The sequence below is a fragment of the Podarcis muralis genome, chromosome 14 (assembly GCF_964188315.1).
Source record: "Podarcis muralis chromosome 14, rPodMur119.hap1.1, whole genome shotgun sequence".
Lineage (NCBI taxonomy): Eukaryota > Metazoa > Chordata > Lepidosauria > Squamata > Lacertidae > Podarcis > Podarcis muralis.
This window is the reverse complement of record NC_135668.1, coordinates 52,425,658-52,453,322: the sequence shown is the minus strand read 5'-3', so window position 1 is coordinate 52,453,322 and position 27,665 is coordinate 52,425,658. Positions and strand designations below refer to the sequence as shown.

Below are 27,665 nucleotides of genomic sequence, written 5' to 3'. Positions count from 1 at the left end.
TGGGAAAGTGAGGAAAGGGGGAACTGCTCAGTCCCGTATGTAGCAAGTGTGGCTCAAGAGGAAAACCACACTGGGTTAAAGCTGACCAAAAGTCCAGAGGTAGCATTATTATCAATTTACGATGGGGTGGGAGGTTCGCAGGCTAGGAAGGACTTGCTCACACATTTATTGCCAGCTGCATGAGTTATTTTAGCTAGGAAATGGAAAGGGCAAGCAGAATACAAAATGGAAGAATGGTATAAAGAGGTGTGGGATATAGCTATTAATGATAAATTAACATGTGCCATTAAGGTAAGACGGGGAGTATGGAGGAGAAATGATTTTGAGGAGATATGGAGGGTGTTTGTAGAATTTGTGCTGTTAAAAATGGAAAGGGGGTCAAACCATCGCAAGAGGTGTTGAAATTTTGGGAGGATGGAATGGTCTCGGTGGTGGGGTGCACATTTTTATTCTTATTTATTTATTATTATTACTTTGTCAAATAAAGAAATGATAGATAGATAGATGATAGATAGATAGATAGATAGATAGATAGATAGATAGATAGATAGATGATACATTGATAGATAGATGATAGATAGATGATAGATAGATAGATAGATGATAGATAGATAGATAGATAGATAGATAGATAGATAGATAGATAGATAGATAGATAGATATAGATAGATAGATAGATGATAGATAGATATAGATAGATAGATAGATGATAGATGATAGATAGATGATTAGATAGATAGATAGATAGATAGATGATAGATAGAGATAGATAGATAGATGATAGATAGAAATAGATAGATTAGATAGATAGATGATAGATAGATAGATAGATAGATATAGATAGATAGATGATACATAGATAGATAGATGATAGATAGATAGATAGATAGATAGATAGATAGATAGATAGATAGATAGATATAGATAGATAGATAGCTGATAGATAGATATAGATAGATGATAGATAGATGATAGATAGATGATAGATAGATAGATAGATAGATAGATAGATAGATAGATAGAGATAGATAGATATAGATAGATGATAGATGATAGATAGATAGATGATAGATAGATATAGATAGATAGATAGATAGATAGATAGATGATAGATAGATAGATAGATGATAGATGATAGATAGATAGATAGATAGATGATAGATACATAGATAACACAAACTATAAAGAGGAAAACCAATCAGACCTGTGCTTGCACAGGACGAGCAGGAGTGTGGATGAGCCCTGAGTGACGAAACCTCCTCCACAGATAAAGCCAGCTGTACAGCCCAACTTGCAGGGTTCAGCCTCGCCTTCTCCCTGCCATGCTAGATCTCTCAATGCAGGGAGAATTCTTTTATGCAGGGAGGGTGTTGCATTCTTGTCCTGCAAGGAAATATTCAGATATGCAATACCTTCCTGATCTTTCGTAATACCACCCAGGATCTGCATTTCTGGATGGCTCTGCTGATCCCGTACAGGGTGCATTGAAGAGGGAGTATGGATGAGAATTTATGGACAGAAACGTTTGCAGAAATATTGCAAATGTTTAAACCTGAAATTCATGCATCGCCACAACTCGCACTCTTAAATATATGGGACACTACTCTAAAACGATTCTCCTTGAAGAAAATGTTAATTTGGTTTCTAGTGGCTGCCAGACTTCCTATTCCACAGAAATGGAAGAACTTAAACGGTCTGTTTCTTGAATTGTGGCGTAAGAATTATGGAACCTCGCAATTGCTGAAAAGATAACCCACAAGATTTGTGCGATGAAAGGCAAAGAGCCAGTAGAACAATTTTATGTAATTTTGTGGGACTTTGTCTTACGTTTCAAATGATGACCTGCATGACTCCTACAAGACCTGCACCAGAAAAAGGCATATGGTCTTTTTATAATAATTACATTATTCTACTTAATATCCCTATGCAGAATTGTACTTACCATTGTTGTATAAGCATCTCTCTGAAGACTTTCCACGTTCTTGTGTTGAAAAGTTAATATATATATATATATATATAGCACCTGCCTTTCACCAGCAGGTTCAAGGGTGGGTTACAACAATTTAAATTTCAGAATTAAAAACAGTTAAAACATGTTAGGCTCTGTGAACTATTTCCATCCCAGCTGATTCTAATAAGAACTGCAACTTTTAAGAACTGGTGCCTAAGCTTGCATTTTTCCTTCTCCTTCCCCATCCCTTTTTCCTTATGTGACATTTCTTTTGGGGACCGTCTGACTGCAGTTGCATGTGTGAGCTTGTGTTTGCATGTATGTATGGGGGGGGAGCCTGCCCTCTACTAGCTCAGGCCCTGGTGATGCTTTCATTTTGGACCCCCACCCCTGGCTTTAACCTGCTTTCAATGCAAACGAAACCAGCCATCGCCCCCTTGCCCCTTGCCCCTCTGTCACGGGTGCCATGTCCCCACTTGAAAATCCCAGGTGACTTGGGAGAAGTCAAGGAGAGTGTTGCCTGTGTCGCCATTCCTTCCTTAGGCCCTTCCGCCCCTCGGTGACATCTGTCGGACGCCTGCACACCACCTACCATGCCGTCCAGCAATTCATGTTGAACGGAGACAGCCTGAGCTCGGAGATTACTCTGCTGGGGGGCAACGTCAAAGGAAACTTCATCAACTCTGTCAAGCTGGATTCCCCGGCGGAGAAAGCCGGCCTTCGCGAGGGGCTGCAGCTGCTTCTGGTGAGGGTTTGGCATCAGGGAACAGGCTTGAGCATCTGACCTCTGCCTCCTGTCTATTTTCTTCCTGACTGACATCAGAAAACTTCCTTGTTTGTCCATCTAGTCCAGCGTTCTTCCCTCCTAACGCTCCAGGGTGTTGAGCAGAGAAGGGTCTTTCTGGACCCTTTCTTTCAACTGGACTTGGTTATGCTAGTACTAATTACTAATTAGGTAAAGGTAAAGGGACCCCTGACCATTACGTCCAGCCGTGACCGACTCTGGGGTTGCGGCGCTCATCTTGCTTTACTGGCCGAGGGAGCCGGCGTACAACTTCCGGGTCATGTGGCCAGCATGACGAAGCCGCTTCTGGCGAACCAGAGCAGCGCATGGAAACTCCATTTACCTTCCCGCTGGAGCGGTACCTATTTATCTACTTGCACTTTGACGTGCTTTCGAACTGCTAGGTGGGCAGGAGCAGGGACCGAGTAACGGGAGCTCACCCCGTCGCGGGGATTCAAACCGCAACCTTCTGATCAGCAAGCCCTAGGCTCAGTGGTTTAGACCACAGCGCCACCCGTGTCCCTAATTACTAATTATGCTGTACTAATTGCTTGAAATCATTAGATGTCCATAGGGCACTGGGTTACTGCAATGTGCTCTGTGCGCTCTCTGTGGGCTTTTACCCGCTGAGAGTGCAGATTCCTGCAGTGTGAATTGCTGAACAGGACTGAGACCCCATCAGCACATCACGCCTGTCCTTAAAGACCTGCACAGGTTGCTGACGTGCCAAAGCCCCTAACAACTTGGGGCCAGTATACCCACAAGTTGTGGCTTTCCCCCCATATATGCCCACTCAACCATTTTGATCTGCAGAACTGGCATTGTGGTTGTTAAAAAAAGTTATATTTTATTAAATTTTCAAAAATTTCACATACACATTCCAACGCAGTGGTACCTCGGTTTAAGAACACTCCTGTTTACGAGCTATTCGGTTTACGCACTCCGCAAAACCAGAAGTAGTGTTCCAGTTTGCGAACTTTACCTCGGTCTACAAACGGAAACCTAACGGTGGAAGGGCACTGGTGGCGGGAGGCCTCATTAGGGAAAGCAAGCCTCAGTTTAAGAACAGATTCGGTTTAAGAACGGACTTCAGGAACAGATTAAGTTCGTAAACTGAGGTACCACTGTACGTAGATTTTTCTTTTGTTTTGTCATCTTCCCATCTCATTTTCCACAGTGCTTTTTTTTCCCCTTGCTGCATCCTATCTTCTCTCTCTTGTACCATGACAATAGTACAATAATCTCTATTTCCTTCTGTTGCTCATCGTTCAAATCCTGCTTGCAAATTCAGCATACTGTAATATTTCTTTAGATAGTCCAAAAAGAACTTCAATTTTCCCACAAATCAATCATCATTAGGTTCTCTTATTTTAGCTGTTAGCTTTGCTGATTCCGCATAGTCCATCACTTACCCGTTCTAGAACTGGCATTGTTATGGGTGCTACATAATATTCAATCCGTGCTTGGAAGAAGACTGTGGAGGCAGAGGATAGCCATCAATATCAGTCTTCTCCATGAAGTTGTCCAGTTTTTTAAAGTCATCTAAGTTGGTTGCCGGGGGGACGGGGGTGGCGCTGTGGGTAAAAGCCTCAGCGCCTAGGGCTTGCCGATCAAAAGGTCGGCGGTTCGAATCCCCGTGGCGGGGTGCGCTCCCGTTGCTCGGTCCCAGCGCCTGCCAACCTAGCAGTTCGAAAGCACCACCGAGTGCAGGTAGATAAATAGGGACCGCTTACCAGCGGGAAGGTAAACGGCGTTTCCGTGTGCGGCTCTGGCTCACCAGAGCAGCGATGTCACGCTGGCCACGTGACCCGGAAGTGTCTTCGGACAGCGCTGGCCCCCGGCCTCTTGAGTGAGATGGGCGCACAACCCTAGAGTCTGTCAAGACTGGCCCGTACGGGCAGGGGTACCTTTACCTTTTAAGTTGGTTGCCAGCACTGTATCCTGTGGGAAGGAGTTCCATAGTTTAACTATATGCTGTACTTTATTTTAACTCTCCGGAATCCTTGCCAGAAGCAAAAATGGGAGCATAGGACTTGTCTCATTTCCTTGAAGGTAGGCGTCCCTCACAGCCCTCCAGCTGCATTTATAGAACAGTCACGGATGTCCAAACGGAGTTATCCATCCATCTAGCAATTGCTGCTATTTTATAATCATGGGGTTGCAGGCAGCAGAGGAGAGAGAGAGAGAGAAATGATTATCATGGCAACTGCTGAATAAGACAGGCTGCGTGTTCCAAATTGATGTTGGCTACATAATTTAATAGGTGAAATAATTGCCTCCGAGGAGCGAATAATGCTGTTCGCGTTTTTCCAGGTGGAAGGGTACATCAAAGGGGAAAACACAAGCGCTCCCTTAGATACCTGCACAAAGGAAGAAGTTCATTGGACGATTCAGAGATGTAGTGGGCCAGTTGTGCTGCACTGCAAATCAAACCACGAAGGTAAGAGATGTCATGTTGCTCAATGCAAACTTTCAGACAAGTGAGTATATTTATAGACAGCATACGGGGCCAGTACAATAGGCAGTCAAGGAAAAATCCCCGGCAACTGGGGTAGTCTACAGTTCTTTCATCCACCCCTGCCAGTTCCCTCAATTGACAGTAAATGCTGGCAAAGCGGGTGTGTTAATGGAGACAAATATATTTTATGTCTTTGCCCTGAGAGCAAGGATTTGTGGCTGAGGGTTTTGAGAAACCAAATTAGGAGTCTCTTTGTTCCCACGGTGCCAGTGAAAATCTAAATTTGGTTTTTGGAGGGCTCGAGGTTTTTGAAGGGTTTGCTTTGCCGGCTGCCTTTGGCCAAGCTGGTGATCGCTAAAACAACAGAAAGGGCGACAGACCAGGCTTTGCGAGGCTGGCGTCCTCTCCAGCTGTTCTGGGGCTCATTTCATCCCCCTCGATCCTTCCTTCTCTTTACTCCCAATTGAGTCGAGCTTTGTTTTGCATTTTGTTTGAGATATAAATACATAGAATAGAGCGGTGCTATGACTTCCCTCGATCTGGGCATTATACTTCTGTTGACGCAGCCTAGAGCTGTTTTTGCTGCTGCAGCACGCGGTAGACTCATTGGTTGGAGCGTGGTGCAGATAACGCATGCGCAGAAGTGTTCTGCGTGCTTCGCGCATGTGCAGGAGCACTCTATTGCATCACACGCATGCGCAGAAGCGGCACTCTACTTATGGACTTTTCAGGGTGCGAACGGCACCCCGGAATGGATCGCATCCATAAGTAGAGGTAGCACTGTAGTTACAGAACATAGTGTGAGTTCATCCCTTATGGGGATTGAGCCCGTGTGCTGCTGGCTAAGAGCCAGCAGACAGCAAAATACATTAAGAGAACAGCATCAAGAGAAGAAAATGGCATCAAGAGAAAGATGGCTGCGTGACTTGGCTCTTCTATGGAGTCAGCCAGGGCTACGCCCATCTCTCTGGCCACATGCAAGGGGAGGATGCTCCAGACCAGTGGAACAGGAAGTTATACTGGCTGGAGTAACATCCCCCTGCCTGTGTCCACTCTAGGGAAACAAGGAATGTTGTATTTGACTGCTCCAATGGATTACATCCCACATCCATGGGTCTGGAGTTCCTTGATGTTCATATGCAAAAGCACCTGTGTCTGGATTCTGGGCTGTGACCCCACTGAGTCAACAATCATTTGGGCCGGGACTTCAATGGGTGGCTTATACGCACAGACACCACAATTTGTGTGATCACAACCATCCTCTTTTCTTCTTTTCCCCTTTTGACCCACTGCCATTTAAACAAGATATTTTGAAGAGTTACAGAAATACCACACAGCTGTCACCCAAAGAATCGGAACATCGCAGCAGTGGGCATATTGCAGAAAACGCTTTAAAATAGCTCGAAAATCAATTTTTTAAACTCCGCGGAAGATGTACTTGGCCTCTGCCAGTGCAGGGGGTCAGGGGAATTCAAAAAGTGGAATTTCTCCCCAGGAAAGTATCCTCCCTCTTTCTCTCCCCTCCCCTCCCAAACTCTCCCACTCCTCTCCTTTCATGTTATCAAACATAAAAATGAATGTTAGACTTGGCAGGAGCAAAAAGCAAGAATCAGATTGTGCGAGGTGCCAATTAGAGTTAATTATGAAATGATTGAGCTGCACTTTATACCAAGCACGTGCGCACAAAGAAGAAATCACAGCACACTTTCAAAGATGTAAACCTTCCGTTTTGTTTTATTTTTTACTTCCACTGACAGCACTCACATGAATAGCTGCCAGAAAACGGGGTCACGGTACCTGTTCTTTATGAGAGGTTCTCTTTATATAAATGCTGTATGCCAGCTGGAAAGATTTCTCCATGCCTTCTAGCTGCTAGGTTCAAAGTGGGCCGCCTAATGAACGAGCCCGGAGCTCATTTGCAGAGTGACTGTTTTGCATGCGGCAGGTCTCGGGTTCAGTTCCCTCATCTCCGGGCGTCAGGTGACGGGGGTTAAGATATCTGTTTGCCTGAGACACTAGAGAGCTGCTCCACTGTCAGGGGCGAGCAGGATGCTTGCGAGTGTGTGCCGGGGGAAGCGGGGCTGGAGTCTGACTTGGAAGAAGGGGCCAGGGAGTGGTCAGGAACTGTGCCAGCCAGGAGACAAGCAGAGGAAGCTTCAGAGCTGGAGGGGGGCACAGGAGGGGTCAAAACAGAAGAGGAGGAAGAGGCTGGTCAGGCAAATGAAGGGCCAGGTGCTTCCCCACCCTCTCAGCCAGAGTAGCACAGTTGGTTAGAACATGGTACTGATAACGCCAAGGTTGCAGGTTTGATCTCTATGGGAATGTTGTGGATACTAGGAGAGGATATATTGATTAAATATTACCCTTCCTCACTCATGCTTGTGAGTCAGTAGCAGACTACATTCCCCAATATATAGCAGGAAGCTAGTTGGTAGGTTCGTTTGAATCTCTTTACTTAAGCAATCCAATCTGGCTTTGTCCAGATTGGGTTATTCCTGGTAATTTCCCCTTCTTTAAAAATAATAAGAAGTTTACTCACATTCAGTTCACAGTTGGTTCCCTGAAGGCAGGCTTAAGCTTGGAGTTACAAGACGAGTTTGAGTTCATCCCATATGGGAATGAGCCCATGTGCTGCTGGCTGAGATTCTCGGGGGAACCATTTTCTAATTTGCACACACACGTATATATACACACGTGTGTGTGTGTGGTTTTTCAAATTACAGTTTTACAATCACATATCCAACATACAACATAAAAACAAGATTCCAAGGAATCTCCTGGACTTCCCTCCTCCCCTTTGTGGGTCCTATTGTCAGTCATTTCCTCCTGCATCTTTTTTAATAATCCAAATCTTTCACATCTCCATTAAATCCAAAATTCACCATTAAACTACAAGTGTTATTCTTCCGGTCATTTTTGCCGTTTCGGCATAATCCATCAACTTAATCTGCCATTCTTCTCTGGTCGGGACTTTATCATCTTTCCATCTCTGGGCCAATAAAATCCCAGCAGCCTTGGTCACAAACATAAATAGTCTTTACTGCTCCATTTTCTGATTCGCTTCAGGCGGCAAAATGTCTTGGGCCAGCCTTGCTTGCAAGCGAGACAGTCAGCATCAGGTGTAGCCAGGCCATTTGACTAGGCTGAACCCAACTGGCAACTCTCCGCTGGGCCCGCATGGTCAGCTGAGCCCAGATCCTTCCTGCTGCAGGTTACCGGAAGCTGGTGTCCGAAATTGAGGAAGGCCTGGTCACTTCCGGAGACTCCTTCTACATCCGCCTCAACCTGAGCATCACCAGCCAGCTGGACTGCTGCTCCCTGTCTGTGAAATGTGACGAGATCCTGCACGTCCTGGACACCATGTATTATGGCAAGTGCGAGTGGCTTTGTGCCAGAGTTGACCCCTTCACGGACAAGGATTTAGAATCGGGGACCATCCCCAATTACAGCAGGTGAGCACAAATCCTGGTTTTTGCACTCGGGGCCAGCTCTGGGTTTGAGGTAGGGATGTGGGCAAAGTGTCCTCTGGTGGGGGGCTGGTTGATCTGGGGCAGAGAAGAGGAGGGGCAGATAGATGACCCCAGGATCTTGCGGGCTGGAAAGGTGTCTGCCTGGAATGGGAGAGCCTGAGGAAAGGGATGCTGGAGAGGGTTCCCTCTCATAAGAAAATAAGAATAGGCTGCTGGATCAGGCCAATGGCTCATCCAGCATCCTCTTCTCACCGTGGCCAACTAGATAGATGCCTGTGGGGAAACCCACAAGTGTCAGGCTTCAGGGAATTGGCTTCCTCCCCCGTGGCAGTAGATAAGCAGAACGAAGGGAAAAGGGTCATCTTACCAGTTAGAAACTTTAATAATCATGGCAAGAGAACAAAGATCTCATAATAATGGCGGTGCTCCCAATTAAGGATTCCACCCCCTTTGGTCCCTATCAATCTATGTCACTTCTGCGTCTTATAATCTGAGTTTGTACTCCCTGTGCTTTCTGTTCTACCACTTTCTGAGCCCTTCTCGACTTTGGGGATGGCGGTGGAGGAAGGCTGTCTAGAGACTGTGAATCTGTTAACCCTCTCCCTTCCAGTGTCTCTTCTCCTAGCTGTTCACCATCCAGTATTTCCCAGCTTCTGCCTTCTGAACTATGTCCCTCTGCAAACCGCTGTTCCAAATCTATACTGTCCTGCTCCTGGGAAGATTCAGGGGGAGGCTCCCACCATTCCTCCTCAGTGCAACCCTCCTCAGCATGGTCCCTGACACAAGCAGGATTCAAGCACAATAACACTCCCCCTTCCTGTGGCTTCCAGCAACTGGCCGTGAAGGCAGAGCAGAGCTGTCATTCCCAGCAGCCATCAATTGCTCTCTCCTCCATTAATCTGCCCAATCCTCTTTGAAAGCCATCCAGACTGGTGACCATCACTGCCTCCTGTGGAAGTGAGTTCCATAGTTCAGCTATGCACTGTGTGTTCCCTTCCCTCCACCCCTGTTTCATCCCTCCACCCGTCTCTGCTGCACAAGCCATGGGCTCCCCTCCCATTCCTGGAGCTCTAGGGGCCCAGTTCCTGCTCAATCACTTTGTCCATTGCCCCACCAACTCCGCCTTGAGTTTTCAAAAACCACATCCAGTCCCACCTCTCCAGGGGAGGTTGTTGCCCTGCTTTGTCTGTCCACGGTGACAACCCCTCTATCACCTGGCTTGCAGAGATGCCAACACAGACGGAGCAGATCCTGCCTTCCTGGAGAACTCTCAGGTGGCTTTGCCAGTCTAAGGACCAGAACTGCTTGCCATGCCAAGTTGTGCCCACCCTATTCGCTTACAGTGGGGTTGCAAGGAGTGTGTCATTGCTGGATCAATATATTTGCTTGTGTAGCATCTGCTGGGCCTTTGAGCTGCATTCTGGCTGTGTGAGCAAGTGTGGTGTAGTGGTTAGGAGCAGTGGACTTGTAATCTGGTGAACCGGGTTCGCTTCCCTCTCCTCCACATGCAGCTACTGGGTGACCTTGGGCTAGTCACACTTCCCTCTGAAGTCTCTCAGCCTCACTCACCTCACAGAGTGTTTGTTGTGGGGCAGGAAGGGAAAGGAGAATGTTTGCCGCTTTGAGACTCCTTCGGGTAGTGATAAAGCGGGATACCAAATCCAAACTACTCTTCTTCTTCTTCTTCTTTCTCAACAAGCATTTCCACAGAAGCTACAACTTTGAGTTCTGCATTGAGTGGTTGCTGGGACAGCCCCCGTCTGATGTTGGTGGCCCCACCCTGTCTTACCTGTCGGTGCTCACTGCATGCCAAAGGGGGCTGGGAATGGGGCAATTTGATTTCCCACAATGCTCTGGAGCACCCAGCATGGTGTCACTCTGGGGCACTGGGAGAACTGAAGTGAAGGGCTTGGGGCAGGTTCCAAAGCTGGTTGGTCAGAGGAAGCCAGGTGCTGTTAAGAGGGCTGTCCGCACTAGAGCAAGTGGAAGCAACACAGTGAAAATGGCTTGGCTGCCCCGATGGTGCAGTGGGTTGAGGGAGCTGTTCTATGCAGTAGCTGCTTCGAAGATTCCTGCAAAATTGCTTCCAGAGACAGCTATGCATTGTCATGGTGATGCCCTGATTTAAGGGTGATTTTTATTATTGATTCCTTTGCCTCTGTGCGTGCACGCATTTTAAAAAAACACCTCTGCTTTCATTGCCTGCTTTTTATCCTCGATTCTGGCTTTTATTTACTGTGTTTTATAGACATGGTGTTCTCGGTATTTGTATTTGCAATTGCGGTTTGCTTAATATATCTTCGAGCTTGTTTGAGTTTTGCAAAAGCCTTTGGCTGCGAGCAATAAAAATCTTCTGAGAGGCCGGAGTCGTAGATCGCATTGTTTTCTTGCACAAGGTCCATTGTGCAAACCGTGATCACTCAAGTCTCTGCTGCCAGTCAGAGTGGCCAATGGAATGGGACTTGGAATGAGACAACTCTGTGTGTTTCCATTTGAAAATGCCCTAAACAAGGAGCTAGGGATGGGATAAACATTTGGCTTGGTTCGAATTCTAATGCAAAACCTACCTAATTCCTGCTTCCCAAAGCAATACACAAACAGATACTTAGTTACCCTTTAAAATTTATGCACTTCTCTAAATTTTACAATGCAGTTATCCTGCCAGTTAATGAGTACAGTCTGTATATTATGTGAAAGTGAACACAAAAATATATCTATTAGTAAGGATAGTCCATCCTGTTTCATTTTTGCCCTGTTTTGTCCACTCCTTCCACCTTTTCATGGATTTTTTGAAATAACGCATGAAAAGTTTGCATTTAACTTGCATGCGTTATTTTATGCCTGCATAGTTTTCAATGCACCTTTTCGCAAAATTCGCATTCTGTACACATTTTAACAGTAAAAGAACGTGTTTTCAGGCGCACTTTCTGCTCAGCAAAACGGCATTGTGAAATCTGGGAAAGCACGTAATTCCATCAGGAGTTGCTTTCCAACCTGCCAGCGAGTTCCAGACTGTCAATTTGGGTAAGCCCACTGCAAAAAGCAGACCGGCCGAATCCCTCCTCAATCCCTATATGTTAGTGACAATGATCTCAATGGTTTGCAGAGCGCAGCAGCTCCTCCTAGTGAAACTTCAGCGACTGATGAATAGAGGTAACAAGGATGAGATGGACAGTTCGTACGGTACACTCCGAACCCCTCGGGTGAGTAGCCAATTCCACATCCGCTTCAGCCTTAGAGTCTGAGCTGCTCTCTGTCGCAGCCTCTTCTGGTTCACTAAACCCTGTTCCCTCTCCTGCTGCCGACACATCCTCCTCACAATCTACTCCTTCTCCCTCTGACCACTCATCGTCACCCAACCACCAGTCCCCTGGCTCAGAGCCTTCTTCGTCTGGGGTTCCCTGGGGGTTCCCCAGCTGCTGCCTTCCACCACTCCTGAACATCCAGCCAGTCAGCAGTTGCCATCCTGGAAATTATTCAGATCAAGGGGATTTCATCATGATGACAGAAGTTTTGAACCCTGGCAGGGAGGGAGGAGAAGACCACTCTAGAACAGGGCCTCCAATCTGCTGCGTTCGATTCAGAACGGTACTATCAGTGCTTCCCCCCCCCCTAAAAAATATTTAGGGGTACTCTCATTTTCCTACTCATATTGAAATACTGCCCCTCAATGAGGCCAAATTTAGATTCACAAAATGTTTAGGGGTATGCGTACCCCCACATACCCCCATAAAAAAGCACTGGGTACTACGGTCAATGGTATCGAAAACTGAGGAGAGATCTGTTGCTGAACTGCTCCTCTCACAATTCCTGGTCCTTAGCTATGCTGGCTTGGACTGATGGGGTTTGGGGTCCAGCAATACCCTGACAGCCACATGTTCCCCACACTTGACCTGCATTGCAGGGGGTTGGCCTAGGTGAGCCTCAGGGTCCCTTCCAACTCTACATTTCTACGATTCTAGGGCCTAGAACTGCCAACAAAGGTGCATTGAACAGGCTTGATGATTCGTTCTCCAATGTTTTTCTTTTCTACCAGAATACACTGCAGCCGGAAGAGGTTCTGCCACCCAGTGACCCCAAAGCCAGCCCTCGCCTCTCTCGGGCCAGTTTCCTTTTGGGTCAGATCTTACAGGTAGAAAAGTAACTCTCCAAAAATCCCTTTTGCACCAAATATATGTTTAGCTGGCAAATGAAATAATAATAATAATAATAATAATAATAATAATAATAATAATAATAATAATTTATTATTTATACCCCACCATCTGGCTGGGTATCCCCAGCCACTCTGGGCGGCTCCCAATCAAATATTAAAAACACAATACAGCATTAAACATTAAAAACTTCCCTGCGCTCCCAAACCAATGACGCTGTCATGGGGGTGCAAGTGCTTCCACTCTGTGCTTCCATCCTGGTTGTTCGACAAGCAACAAGTGGCCTGCCTTGCTGTCAGGAAGAGACATGCCAACAAAGCTTTCCTTGACAAGGGTCTCTCCTCTGCTCTCAGTTTGTCAGCAGGTCCGAGAACAAATACAAGCGCATGAACAGCAACGAGCGAGTCCGCATCGTCACTTCGAAAGACACACGGGTCAGGACAGAGGGGCACCCGGTGACAAAGGCCCTGCTGGACAGATTTGAAGGTACCAAGTTATGCAGCAGAGGGGCTGGCATTCAAAGATGCACCTGGGAACTTGGCAGGAAGAGAATTCTAAGAAGAGCAAAGTAGGTTTGGAGTGGTCAGGACAATGGCAACCAGGAAATCCTTGTTGCGTCCCTGCTGGCTAGTGAACACAGTGTTGCACCCGCCCCAGTTTCCAGGGGTCCCTGTGCTTACCCAGGGTTTGGTTTACTAGGAATGATGGGTAGTGGAGACTGTGGAGCCTTTAGGATATTTGGTTTTATTTGCATATGAATAAGAGGGAAGCGGGTGGCGCTGTGGGTTAAACCACAGAGCCTAGGACTTGCCGATCAGAAGGTCGGCGGTTCGAATCCCTGTGACGGGGTGAGCTCCCGTTGCTCGGTCCCTGCTCCTGCCAACCTAGCAGTTTGGAAGCATGTCAAAGTGCAAGTAGATAAATAGGTACCGCTCTGGCGGGAAGGTAAAAGGTGTGCTGCTCTGGTTCGCCAGAAGCGGCTTAGTCATGCTGGCCACATGACCCGGAAGCTGTATGCTGGCTCCCTCAGCCAATAAAGCGAGATGAGCGCCACAACCCCAGAGTCGGTCAAGACTGGACCTAATGGTTAGGGGTCCCTTTACCTTTACCTTTTACAACCTGAATATAGGATAGAGCAGGGTTTCCTAAACTTGGGTCTCCAGCTGTTTTTGGAGTACAACTCCCATCATCCCTAGCTAGTAGGAACAGCGGTCAGGGATGCTGGGAACTCTAATCCTAAAACTGCTGGACACCCAAGTTTGGGAAATCCTGGGATAGAGGGGCTCACAGCATCAACTCTCCAGCAAATCCTGCTTCCCTATTAGGATTCCAGCAAAGCCCAAACTTTGGGTCCAGCACAGAGCAGACATGTCTCTTTCTCTCCAGCTTCTAGCATACCAAGGCAGTGAAATCTAAAAGCACAGAAAACTATAGGGGCATTGGAGAAGTTTTATTATTGAACCCACATTCAAGATTTTCAGTAGCAAGGTGATAAGTGCTTTGTGGTGCACTTATCTGTGGTGTTGTAACTTAGGGGTCAGGCTTTGGTTTCATTAAATGCTTAGAAACTGTGCAGAATAGAGGTAATAACCAACACACTTTAATGTAACAAACTGTAATTTGAGCAAGATTTTAATTTTTTGCACCATATTTAACAAGCAGGGACTGTGCAAATCCATCATTTGACCTCTTCTGACACCCTGTTGCACATCCTGCACATTACACACTTGTTTTCTAGCCGGACTGGTAGGTTCTGTTGCACCCGTCACCACCAAGCCTTTTGTCTGATGGATGCATTTCTCTGTGTTCTGACACCACCCATCCCACTCTAGGACTTTTCATAGTGGCCCTCTGAGTGCACTTCTGGAGTTTAAGTGCTCCCCTCTCTCCCCAGAGTTTGACTCGGTGAGCGAGATCAACAAGAGCTTCAGCCTGATCCCGTACAGCTCAGTGAGACCCATCCATTGTGACCGTCGGCGCCCTGTCCTCTTCACACCCACAATGCTCTCCAAGACCTTCATCCAGAAGCTTCTCAACTCAGGAGGGGCCCTGGAGTTCAATCTATGCAAGCCAGGTAATCTCACCAGGGAGAGCATCTGCTGGGTGTGTTAAGTGCCTACCTGGCTTGCCTACCACGGCAGGTTGCCAGGAAAGGATAAGACAAGGAAAGTCCTTACCACCTGCTTTTTATTCAATATTTACAGAGAGGGGCTTGGAATGCAGCCTCTTAGAATAATGACATTGTCCCAAGTGACTCTCCACTGCCTTTTTCTCCCACTTCCTCATTCGTCATCTCTTCTACGGATGGCTCTGAGGGTCCTTTGCTTCTGAGCCTTCTGCTCTACTACTTTCAAGGCTCTCCAGATTCTGGGACAGGGGAGGTCTGGAAGGCTTTCTAAAGACACCGTGTCCATCAGCTGTTGCCCTCCTGGTGGTTCCTCTTCCTCCTCCTCTTCTCCCATTATTTCCCAGCTTTCCCCTTCATCTGCCTCTGAGCTGTGACCTCCCTCAAACCCCTGTTGTAATTCTGAACTGTCTTCTTCTCTGGAAAGGTCAGGCTGGGGAAGTGGTCTCCACCATTTCTCCTCTGCCCAGTCCCTTGCACTACCTAACCCAGGCATAGGCAAACTCCGCCCTCCAGATGTTTTGGGACTACAACTCCCATCATCCCTGATCACTGGTCCTGTTAGCTAGGGATGATGGGAGCTGTAGTCCCAAAACATCTGGAGGGCTGAGGGTGCCTATGCCTGACCTAACCTGTCAATACAGATCCACAACTTCCTTGCTTCAAACCAAACAAATCCAACATATTCCACATTGAACACAGTAGGGATTTTTTTCCAAGTAAATGTGCATAGGATCATGCCCTAATCATGATTAAGGGACGCACACTGGCACCAGTGGCCTTGAATAAAAATTGGACAAATTCACGGCAGGCGGCCATTACAGATAAAGAGGGTGCCCCACATTGAGAAGCAAGACCCCTCTGGATCTGTTTTCACCCAGCTGGTGCCCTCCAGAGTTTTGGACCTCAACTCCCATCAGATCCATGGCTGTGCTGCCTGGGGCTGATAGGAGTCGTAGTCCGATACATAGATATCACACAGGTGCTGGGAGCAAATAGTAGAAGTCAGCCATTGTCTGAAAGCAGTCTTTGCATAATTCCCAGAAGAATTTATTTGGCTGCTGCTGAGTTCTGGATTAGATTCACCTCCTTGGTCTGCTCCAACAAGCAACGCAATCCTTGGGTTGTTAGACCCTTTCCATGCATATCCATTTGTTATATCTGTTGCAGATATTGCGCACATTGTCAAAATACGGCCTTTCAAAGGTGTCTGACACTGCAAGGTGGGCTGGCAATCATACAAGCGCCAGCTATTCTTCTGTCCTGGCAGTCCCTGTGCGTTTTCTTGAAGCAGATCATGCTCAGGTTCAGCAGATTTAACTAGCTTGTGGATAAACACACAGCCAGCTATGTCCTCTGCCAGCTAAAGCCCTGGAGTTGTAAATCTGAGGATAATAACAAGAGCAAATCATTATCCTGCACCTTTTATATGCTGGGTCCTATTCATCTCAGTATTTTAGGGCTTCTGAAGCATTGACTGTGGCTCAGTTTGGATTCAAGTCAAGCTTCAGACGTAGGAATGAGGCAAGTTGGATGTCCAAAGCCTCCATCTCATCATAAGGGCTTGTGTGGTGCACCTGATGAAATGGTGGTCTTAGGTGTGGGGATCTTTGATCTACATCCCCCCGACTCAGCTGCGAAGTCAACTGGATGACTTTTAAAAGCCACTCAACCTAACCTACCTGAAAGGGTTGTTATGAAGCTGGATATACTGTGAATGGCCGCCTCTTGACTATCGCACAGGGGAAACAAACCACAATTCCTCTCTTTGTTACCATTCTCTTCTCTTTCCTGCTAAAATAAGTTCTGAAAAAGTGTGGCAAGGGTCTGCCCCTTCTGAGGGTTCCCTCCAGTTTATCAAGGAGTAGGGGAAGTGTTTCGAGGTCTTACAAAAACAAAACGCTCTTTATTTGCCAAGGTGGCATCTGAAAGTGACCTGGTTTTGGTGACGTCTGTCCGTTAGCCGCCGTTGTTTGATGATGGTGAGGATTCTCCAAACCATGGTTGGAGATCTTCCATGCTTACTACAAAGTTTGTCTTCGTCTGCCTTCTTTTCCAGATATCATAACAAAAGAAGAATTCTGTAGGAGGCAAAAGACAGAAACAATCATCTATTCCCGCGAGAAGAATCCTCACACCCATGAATGCATTTTTACTGCAAATATTGACGCGGTCGCTGCCAAGGTAATTGGGGTAGACCTGGGTCACCCTTCCCCAATGTACTTTGGCCTGACCATGGAGTGAGGAAACCTTTTTTTTAATGCCAAAGTCCACGTCCCTTGGGGGGGGGGGAATCCTATGAAAGTGAATGTTGCAAGATTCAACTGAGATTTTTAAAAGTATTTTTCCATGCAGCACAGAGTTAAACTTTGGAACTCCCTGCCACAGGAGGCAGTGATGGCCACCAACTTGGGTGGCAATGATAATAATAATAATAATAATAATAATAATAATAATAATAATAATAATAATAATTTTTTTATATCCCACCCTCCCCAGCTGAGCTCAGAGCGGCTAACAACAATAAAAGTAACACAATTTACGTAAAATCACAATCAGTTAATTGAAATGCATTCTAAAATCAACTCATTCTAAAATCAATTCAGAATCAAATTAATGGCAACCATTGGGCTACAGTTCTGTGGGGATTACAGAAGGAGGGGGTCAGACTGTGCCCTGGCCAAAGGCCTGGCGGAACAGCTCTGTCTTGCAGGCCCTGCGGAAAGATGTCAAGTCCCGCAGGGCCCTAGTCTCTTGTGACAGAGCGTTCCACCAGCGGGGCCACAGCCAAAAAAGCCCTGGCTCTGGTTGAGGCCAGCCTAACCTCTCTGTGGCCCAGGACCTCCAAGATGTTTTTGTTTGCAGGCCGTAAGGTCCTCCGTGGGACATACCAGGAGAGGCAGTCCCGTAGGTACGAGGGTCCTAGGCTGTATAGGGCTTTAAAGGTTAAAACCAGCACCTTGAACCTGATCCTGTACTCCACAGTACAAATTCATGGAGGAGAGGGCTGTCAGTGGCGGCTAACCCTGTTGGCTCTGCTCTGCTTCCATAGTCAGAGGCAGCGATGCTTCTGAATACCAGTTGCTGAAAACCATGGGAAGGGAGAGTGTTGTTCTTGTGTTCGGGTCCTACTTGTGTGTTTCCCATAATGGGCAAATGGGCATCTGGTTGGCCATTGTGAGAACAAGATGCTGGGCTGATCCAGCAGGCTCTTCTTTTGTTCTCCCCAGCTGTTTTTTTAACTACAACTCCCATTGGCATCAGCATAGGAGTTACCATCCAAAACAGCTGGAGGGACCCTACACCGGAGAAGACAGGCCTACGTTGTTGGGCAGTGCAGAGCATCTGCCTTTTCTGTAATGCTGAAGGTCTTGTGGTGGGCTCTCCCAAACCGTGAGCCATTCCCAGCGCAGTGCTATTGGGTTCTGTTTCTTTTGGGAAAGGAAGGACAGGAACACTTAAGGTATCTTTGTAAGGTGTGCACATGTGATCACGTGTGTGTGTGTGTGTGTGTGTGTGTGTAGCATTAAGGGTGGGAAACAAGCACTTCTGCAAAGCAGAAGAAAGTTGAGTAGCTTCTCCATCCAAGCAGCCTCACCCTCCTCCCCAATTTCACCTGTCTCTGGTTAGAAATGGGCAGGTCTTTATCACTTACACAGCCCAACAAGACAATGACAAAAATCCACCAACAGCATGCAAATCAATATGGCTGACCTGATCCAAAACACCCACCCACCCCACTCACACACGAAAACAAAGACCACCACTTGTTGTTGTTGTTTAGTCGTTTAGTCGTGTCCAACTCTTCGTGACCGCATGGACCAGAGCACGCCAGGCACTCCTGTCTTCCACTGCCTCCCGCAGTTTGGTCAGACTCATGTTTGTGGCTTCGAGAACATTGTCCAACCATCTTGTCCTCTGTCGTCCCCTTCTCCTTGTGCCCTCCATCTTTCCCAACATCAGGGTCTTTTCCAGGAAATCTTCTCTTCTCATGAGGTGGCCAAAGTATTGGAGCCTCAGCTTCATGATCTGTGCTTCCAGTGAGCACTCAGGGCTGATTTCCTTAAGACCACCACAGCGAATCACAAACAAATTACCACACCCTAGGCCAACCCCAACCTCTCTCACCACCAAAGGAACACAAGTGAACAGCAAAGAACCTGTACGAGCAATGCTGACACCAAACCCCACATATATTAAGTAAAATAGAAACATCACCACCCCACCCCACCCTCACTCATCTTTCCCCCCCTTCACCTCTTTCCCCCTATTCTTCCTAATGTCTCAACAAATGAAACCAATTTAGTTTTTTTTTAATGTGCTACGTGGAAAAAAATATGAGAGAGACATTGCACATGCCTTTGTAAATCAATAAAATCTTTAATAAAAATACATTATAAAAAGAAAAAGACATGTGCAGGCGCCCCAGTTCTCTCTGTGTTTTCTGAATCTGCCAACGGCCCTTTGCAAACACACACACACATTTTCCACCCTCCCACCAACTAGAGGTTTTCACCTTTCCCGAACACTCTAATAGAAGGGTCACCAACCTGTTTAGGCCTGTGAGCACATGGGGCATGGCATGGGCACTACCCACTCTGATCCCATCTCACTCCCCCAGATCACCCCTGCCCAAGAGGAAAACATGTGTGCGCGCACTCACAGTTCATTTTTCCAAGGGATCTGTGCATAAGTCAGGTCCAATAGAATTCATCTGAGCACTGGAAAGAATACAGAGCTGAAAGAGGAAGTGGGAAAGAGAGTCACTCTTCCAACTTCTTCCTTTACACTGTATGCCAGGGGTAGGCAACCTAACGCCTGCGGGCCGGATCTGGCCCAATCGCCTTCTAAATCCGGCCCACGAATGGTCCAGGATCAGCGTGTTTTTACATAAGTAGAATGTGTCCTTTTATTTAAAATGCATCTCTGGGTTATTTGTAGGATATAGGAATATTTTTTCCCCAAAATATAATCCAGCCCCCCCCACATGGTCTGAGGGACAGTGGACTGGCCCACGGCAGAAAAAGTTTGCTGACCCCTGCTGTATGCTTTTCAAGGGGGGGGGAGAGTAACCACATCATAACCAAGGAGGGGGGCTCAGAGACTTCAGGGGCACCAGCAAAAGACCTCAAGGGCACCATGGTGCCCACGGGCACCACATTGATGAGCCCCCACTGTAATAGGTGTCCCAAGAGAGGGAGAGGGAGAAAGAACAGAGGAGCTGTCCAACAGAGAGCAGAGGTGTTGCTTCAGCACTGCCTAGACTTCAAGGGAGCCGCTTATAATAGTTGGTAATGCTGTCTCACCCCTTCCCGGCCTGTCCTCGGGGCCACGATCCAGAGAACTTGAGGAATCAGGCATCTCCCTTGTGTGTAGGGCTCCGGAGACTTGTCCTCATGCTGCTGAAGAAGCATTTTGTGCCTGCCTACTCTGAGTTTTCATTTGGACACCCCAACACTTCTGCCCCAGGATGCAACCATGGTTGACTGGGAGAGAGTCACAAGTAGGGGGAGGAGCCCAGTTAGGGGGTCATGTTTCCTCCAAGCCTTACTCCATCCTCCCTCTGAGGAAGCTGGGTGGAATGGCTGCTGTGAATTTTAGGCATGTATTTTTCCAGGGCAATACTGGGCATGCTTAGTGGGATTGCTCCCCAACTGGGGTGGGAGTGGAAGAACGCTTACCAGCTGTCCCTTTCGTATAAAAGTCAGCTGTCATCGTTTTCTCCCTCAGTTTCAGCTGCTGAACAGGTTGTAACTATTCTCCAGAGACAAAGAAGAGCATCAGGTTTAAAAAAACACAAACACATAAAAGAGGAATAATTACTGAAAATATGCATGACAGCAGACATTGCCACATGACTAAATAAACCACATGCAGTGCTAATCACAAATCAGGATAAACTCTTAGACCATGAAACAATTTATCAGGCCCTGTGCTCTTTCGCTCCCTTCCCAACCGCCTCAAACTCCCGCAGAATTTTGGGCACTGTCTCTTTTCAGTATCTCATAGACCAGATAACCCTATTCTTGTTTAAAACTGTTTTTCATATTTTATTTTTTAATTGCCGTAACCCACCTTAAAGTGAAGGGCAGGTAAGAAATAATAATAATAATAATAATAATAATAATAATAATAATAATAATTGGGGACTGCAACAGAATGTTGCAGCATAGCACTCCTGTGCAATGTTCAAGCCATTTAGCCACACCACCTTCCAGAATACTCCATTCCACTCCCACCCCAGTTGGGGAGCATGCTCACTAAGCATGCCCAGTTCCTGTTGGATCCTCCCCCTTGGGGGAAGAATGTTGTTCTAGTTCTGCCAATCTTGAGTTTCCTCCAAACCTGCTGCTACTCTCTTCTTTTGCCTTGGTGGCCCCCTTTTGTCCACATAAATACATGCTCATAGTTCACTATTTGCAAATACATATACTAGACTAGAAGCTTCACCCCACCGCATTAACCTCCTAGTGCTTCCCCTTCTCAAATATTCCATTGTATGAAGGTACTTGACACAAAACTCTGCCATTGTTCCCTGTCAGTTCCCTCCAACCCTGCTTTACCCAAACTTTTGCAGCTGTTTTAAACCACCACTTTCCACCACCACTTTAAACCAGTGTTTCCCAACCTTGGGCCTCCAGCTGTTTTTGGACTACAACTCCCATCATCCCTAGCTAGCAAGACCAGTGGTCAGGGATGATGGGAATTGTAGTTCAAAAACAGCTGGAGGCCCAAGGTTGGGAAACACTGCTTTAAACCACTGGTGTTGTACAACCTGCCTTCTCTTTTGCTCTTCTGCCTCACCCTGATGTTGCTCTAGAAATCTTCCAGTGGGGTTTGCGCTCTGACTTCTTGCACATCTAGGACTGTGATGCAGCAATACAAATCCTTCAATGGAGGCTGTGTGATGACAGCCTTACGTTTTTATGTATATAGGAAGATACATAGAATGGTGTGGGATCCTTCCCTTATTCTCTTTTCTGTCACTCTCTTCCTAGTTTGATAATGAAATGTACTTTTCTTCACAATTAATCTTTTCTCTTTCCATTCATCGTCTTTTTTTCATTATCAGCTCTCCCTTCTCTCTTTCACTCTCCCTCCAATTTTTTTTTCCAGTCCTTTGTTGTGTGATCCGCCTTGACACAGCCAAGCACCCTTCAGTTCTCAAATTTACTTTTAGGTTTCATTCGCGGGTTTTCATGCACCGATATGGAAAGGATGGGAACCTGTTAAAGAGAGAGAGAGAGCTACACACACATGCACGCACACGCACACACACACACACGCACACACAAAAGGAGGGTCTGAGCTGCAGAAAGAGACAATGATGTGTAGAACAAAGATTATAATGTCAAACCCAAACAGATGGCATGAAATGCCGGATGCTTGTTACGCAGCAGGGAACAAACAGCCAGACGAGAGTAGTGGAGGGTTTTTCTCTTTCTTTTGAGAAGTAATTACAGAACATGTTGCAACTGAGCAAACAAAGTTCAATTATGTCGGTACGTTTGGTACATGCTACCTTCATTTTGACATAATCCCCGCCTTCAGATCAGTTAATTCTCTTTTGGAGAGGGGGCCTTTGCAGCAAGTTATCCCGTGGTGAGAGAAAGGATGGGTTTTGTCGATGGACTGCCAAAATCTTTAGTGGTGCAGCATCATCCAAGTAACATGGTGCTTTATGGAGGGTTGGGGCCAGGGGTTGGGGTGAGCCACAGAACTGGCACCAGCCATAGATTGAGAACTTCAGAACAGCCTGCTAGATCAGTCCAGTGGTCCATCTCGTTCTCGGAGTGGCTGAACAGTCAGCTATTGTGAGAAACCAACACACAGGATTTGAGCACAATAGCAACTCTCCCCTCCTGTGGTTTCCTGGGTCCCCACAATGGCCTTGTAGTAAAGTTGAGTTTGGCAAGATGTGGCTGCGTGAGGGTGGTGGGGGTACCAGGCCTAAGGAGACGCAAAGGAAGATGGGCAGAGTCATTTAAGAGAGCAGAGCTGGAAGAGCGAACGTTGTAGGCTGCAATATCCGGGCTAAAGGACAAGAGGGGCAGGTCCTTGGACAACTTCAAAGGGAAGGTTGACGCACAAAGCCATTTGATCAGAAGGACGATCAGTGGAACGGGATTGGCCTGACCTGTTGGAGATTGTGTGTTTACAAGCCCCAAGATGTGCATACCAAAGTCCTTTTCCTGACTTCCTGTTTACAGAACAAACATTGCCTGCTTGAAGCTGGGATCGGCTGCACAAAGGATTTAATCAAAGCCAGGATATATCCTATTGTTCTCTTTATTAAAGTCTCAGAAAAAAATATCAAGAAGTTCAGGTATGGCACAATTCAATACCACATTCACAACACACATGGCTCCACTTTCACGCCACCTGTTTAAAGCAATATCCTACCACTTGAAACTGTCGTGGGTTCCCCCAGAGGCTTCTGGGAGCACTTTGATAAAGGCACCGAGAGCTGTTTGGATAACCCACAAGTTCCCTCCCAGAGCTACAAGTCTCAGAGTGGTTTAACAGTCAATCCTTCTTCACAGAGAACTCTGGGAAGTGTGCCCAAAACTGAGTGTAAAAAAAAAAAAATGCATGATACAAACCGCATTGCATTCAGGGAAGTTGGATTGCAGAATTGTATCGTGCAAAATTCACATGAAAGTACTGGTGAATTTTCGTGAGGATTTCTTTTTTTAATTGAAACTGTGGGGAACGGAACTTAAACTTGGACAAATGAGAAGCTAAAAGGAACCAAAACTGACATATTTTCCCACTCTTAAGTGTCATACAGGTGCATTCATGAAAGAATCAGGCCTATACGCTTCCTAGTACTTTGCTTTTTTGTGGGGGAGGGGGTTGGCTCAGGAGTGCGAAAATAAGTTGGGGGATTTGTTCGAACGGAAGGAAAAAGAGTGCGCATACATACGTATTAAATGCATATCCCCTTTGGTTTCCTTGCATGAAACAGGAAGCTGCTCCCAAACCCATTGGTTGAGGACGAATTATTACGCACATGCCGCCAGAATGAAAAAGAACTGGAGGGTTTGCCGTGCCTTTACTCCTCTTTGGAGGCCGATGCCTGGAGCAGCATTGAGGACCTCCTGCGGATCATCAAGGAGAAGGTTTGGGAAGAACAGCAGAAGACCATCTGGATTGACGAGGATCAGTTGTGAAGCCCAACAGGGGGTGCGGACAATGAGGAACTAGCTGGTCTTTTCAAAGAGCTGTGCTGGAGGCTCTGAGATACCTCTGATGTAGAGCCCTGGTTCCATCCATAGCAGTGGCAGGGACTCTCGACAACTGGCAGAAGGTGGAGCATGAGAGATGAATCAAAGGCTCTGAGTGCACAGCAATGGGCATCCCAGATGCCTCTTTAGGATTTCGACCAGGTTCGTGTCACTCAGAGGAGTTGACACTTGCCTCTTCCGGAGCAGCCGTGACTGAAGGACGGAGATCTCAAAGAGAAGCTCAAAGCTTCTTGCTGAAGTTCTCAACATGGGAGACACACTAAGAGGGCTTCCGCAGTTGCTTGGAAGAAGTGGCAGCACCCCTTGCCACTCCCTGCACTGACATAGTCTCTTTGGAGAGGCCCCACACGCCGACCACAAATGAATGTATTCCACAGAAGAGGTTTCGGGCTGCTCAGCGCCTATATTTCACTACAAAATGCATAACCAGTTTCATGCCAGGTTGCCACAACTTCCACCAAAGAACTCAAAATTCTTAGATCCCTAACGTCCTACTCTTCCCTCCTGCCCCCCATGGCATCACAATGTCCAGAGTTTCCCCAGGTTTGGGAAAGGCTGTTTTGTGCTACTGCGTGGAATACAGTGGTACCTCAGGTTACAGATGCTTCAGGTTACAGACTCCGCTAACCCAGAAATAGTACCTCGGGTTAAGAACTTTGCTTCAGGATGAGAACATAAATTGCGCGGCGGCAGCGGGAGGCCCCATTAGCTAAAGTGGTACCTCAGCTTAAGAACAGTTTCAGGTTAAGAACGGACCTCCAGGACGAATTAAGTTCTTAACCAGAGGCAGCACTGTACTCTGCATTTTTCAGTTTTCAGATAGAAGAGTCATCAATCTTGGAAAAGCAGAAATATTTCACATACTTCATCTCTGCAAACATTCACATTCCCCCCCCCAACCCTGTTCTGCATCATGGCTCCCCACAGCAGGGGCTGTTGCAGCTTTGGCAGAGTTCTCCCGCCCACCCCCTGGCTCCCACGATGACTGCCGCCTCCTCTATAGATTAATAATATGTGTGATGCCACCCAGTGAGCATTCCACCCCCGTGGTCCCACCCAGTGAGGGATCACAAAGTGCAAGATGGCTACATCTCGGCATAGCCAATCAGCTGCGACTGTGCGATGACATCGCCAAGGTCCACAGAGAGTAGGGCAACGCAAATGAATAGATGGGTGTTTCCCCAAGGAGCGTCGCAAGCTTGCTGCAAAGGGGAGGCCTTTCTCAGCACTGCCAAAAACGTTAACGAGAAACGGCGAGTGGTTTAGCCGGAGCTCTCCTGGTTAAACCATAGTGCAGATATGCCAGGCATAGGCAAACTCGGCCCTCCAGGTGTTTTGGGACTACAGCTCCCATCATCCCTGACCACTGGTCCTGTAAGCTAGGGATGATGGGAGTTGTAGTCCCAAAACATCTGGTGAGCCGAGTTTGCCTGTGCCTGAGATATGCCTTTTGCCTTAGGTCACATTCACACCTGACATAGCAAGTGCTGTGATTCCTCTTTAAACTGTCATGGCGTGCCCCAAGGAATTCTGGGAGCTGTAGTCCGTGAAGGATGCTGAGAGATGATGGGAGATCGCCTCTTCCCCTTAAAAAACTGCATTTCTCAGAGCAGTGTAACAGCCAATCCCGCTTCCCAGGAAAGTCTGGGAATTGTGTTTCTGGGAGGAGAAGAGGGGTCTCCTACCACCTCTCAGCACCCGAAGGAAATGAGAGCTCCCAGGATTCTTTGGTGGGAGCCATGAATGTTTAAAGTAATATCACAGTGCTTTGGCCTCAGAAACCTTGGCTGTCTGTAGTATAAACAGAACGGTCCGCCAGGCCCTCCAGCCATGTGCTTCTATGTGCCTGTGCACCTCAATGGGCTAAAATAAATTAAGGTTGCACAGCTGCGCCTAGCAGATTGTGCCCTCCGCGTTCAGTCACCGTGCACTCTCCCCGTCCAGCCCTTTGAAGAATACAGATTGCCACGGGCTTTGGAGCTGGCAGCTAGAACAATTCCCCCACTTTAAAAAATCTTAAATTAAGCAGTGAGTTTTTCCACATGCCCATAGCAAGCTGCCTTGTCACTTGACATATTTTCTTCTATATAAACATTTATGAGCACATAAAAATAACAGGCTCTTTCGTTCTTTCTGTGTCTCTCTCTCTCTTTTAATAAATTGCACCATTGGAAATGCTGCGGTTTTTAGTCCTTTCGCTGATTGCAACAGGCTGTGAGCTGAGAGGGAAAGATGCAAGGAGCTCCAAAATAACTCAAATGTGGTTTTGGTAAAGTTGGTACCTGCACCGAAGAGGAAGGAAATCTCGAAGGTTATTTATAAATTTGTAACTGGTTAGAGCGTAGTGCTGGTTAGAGCGTGGCGCTGATAACGCCAAGGTTGCAGGTTCGATCCCTGTATGGGACAGCTGCATATTCCTGCATTGCAAGGGGTTGGACTAGATGATCCTCAAGGTCCCTTCCAACTCTACAATTCGGGGGGGGGGTGATAGATAGATAAACAGACAGACAGACAGAAAGAAAGACAGACAGATATGGTCACAAGGTCGTCAGTTCAAATCTGAACAACAGGGTGAGCTCCCGTTGCTCTGTCCCAGCTCAGTGCAAGCAGATAAATACCGTATTTTTCGCTCTATAACACGCACCTGACCATAACACGCACATCGTTTTTAGAGGAGGAAAACAAGGAAAAAAATTCTGAATGAAACAGTGGATGTATCATTTTTGTGCTTCATGCTGTGGCCACAGACATGTGATCTGATGGTGAATTTGGGGTAGCTCAATGCAAAGATCCTGAGGATCCATGTCGATCCATGCTTTTTAACCACATTTTTGCACCATTGCAGCCCCAGGCAACAGTGGGTGTGTGATTTTGGGGGGGCAGGCTGCTATGTGATCTGATGGTGAATTTGGGGTGGCCCAATGCAAAGATCCTGAGGATCCATGTGGATCCATGCTTTTTAACCACGTTTTTGCACCATTGCAGCCCCAGGCAACAGTGGGTGTGTGATTTTTGGGGGGCAGGCTGCTATGTGATCTGATGGTGAATTTGGGGTGGCCCAATGCAAAGATCCTGAGGATCCATGTGGATCCATGCTTTGTAACTACATTTTAAGTGGGGAGTGAAGGAAAAACACAGAAGGGACAAGAGAGCGGTGTGCAGAGAAGCAGCTGGCTAAGAAAGCAAGAGAGGGATTTAACGGGAGGTAGGAAAAAAAGGCAAAAGTTTCCACAAACCGAAGCCAGCTTTCTCTCTCCTCCTGCATGTTTTCTGGCTGCCTGCGAGGAGCACGGAGAGGAATTAAAAGGAAAGACCTCTGCTTTCCCCTCTGCTTGCCTGGAGGGGAGGGGATTTGCCTGCTCTTTGTTCCGTTTGAGCAAACACAGCAACGAAACAGAGGAGGGTGGGCAGTAAGACCCTGAGACAGAATGCAGGAAAGCAACCACTTCCTCTTTTCAGGTTTCCCTTCTCCGAC

General features: G+C 47.0%; 1 protein-coding gene and 1 long non-coding RNA gene across 4 annotated transcripts in view; one reads left to right on the top strand and one right to left on the bottom strand.

Annotated features, from left to right (window-relative positions):
• Positions 1 to 26,365, top strand: part of CARD11 (caspase recruitment domain family member 11) — a 114,750-nt gene extending 88,385 nt beyond the window's left edge. For all 3 annotated transcript variants that reach the window (XM_077918722.1, XM_028706751.2, XM_077918720.1), the window contains exons 15-24: positions 2,495 to 2,696; positions 5,049 to 5,175; positions 8,405 to 8,645; positions 11,770 to 11,866; positions 12,700 to 12,795; positions 13,171 to 13,303; positions 14,712 to 14,891; positions 17,002 to 17,126; positions 23,153 to 23,268; positions 23,911 to 26,365. In XM_077918722.1, the coding sequence (XP_077774848.1) occupies positions 2,495 to 2,696; positions 5,049 to 5,175; positions 8,405 to 8,645; positions 11,770 to 11,866; positions 12,700 to 12,795; positions 13,171 to 13,303; positions 14,712 to 14,891; positions 17,002 to 17,126; positions 23,153 to 23,268; positions 23,911 to 24,115 (1,522 nt within the window). In that variant the 3' untranslated portion in view covers positions 24,116 to 26,365. The remainder of the gene's footprint in view (positions 1 to 2,494; positions 2,697 to 5,048; positions 5,176 to 8,404; positions 8,646 to 11,769; positions 11,867 to 12,699; positions 12,796 to 13,170; positions 13,304 to 14,711; positions 14,892 to 17,001; positions 17,127 to 23,152; positions 23,269 to 23,910) is intronic.
• On the bottom strand, positions 16,170 to 20,734 carry LOC144325453 (uncharacterized). Its single transcript, XR_013390611.1, has 3 exons — positions 20,624 to 20,734; positions 16,879 to 17,023; positions 16,170 to 16,327 (listed from the first exon to the last, which is right to left on the bottom strand). It is a non-coding gene; the product is annotated as an uncharacterized LOC144325453 (long non-coding RNA).
• Positions 26,366 to 27,665: the final 1,300 nt, after the last annotated feature.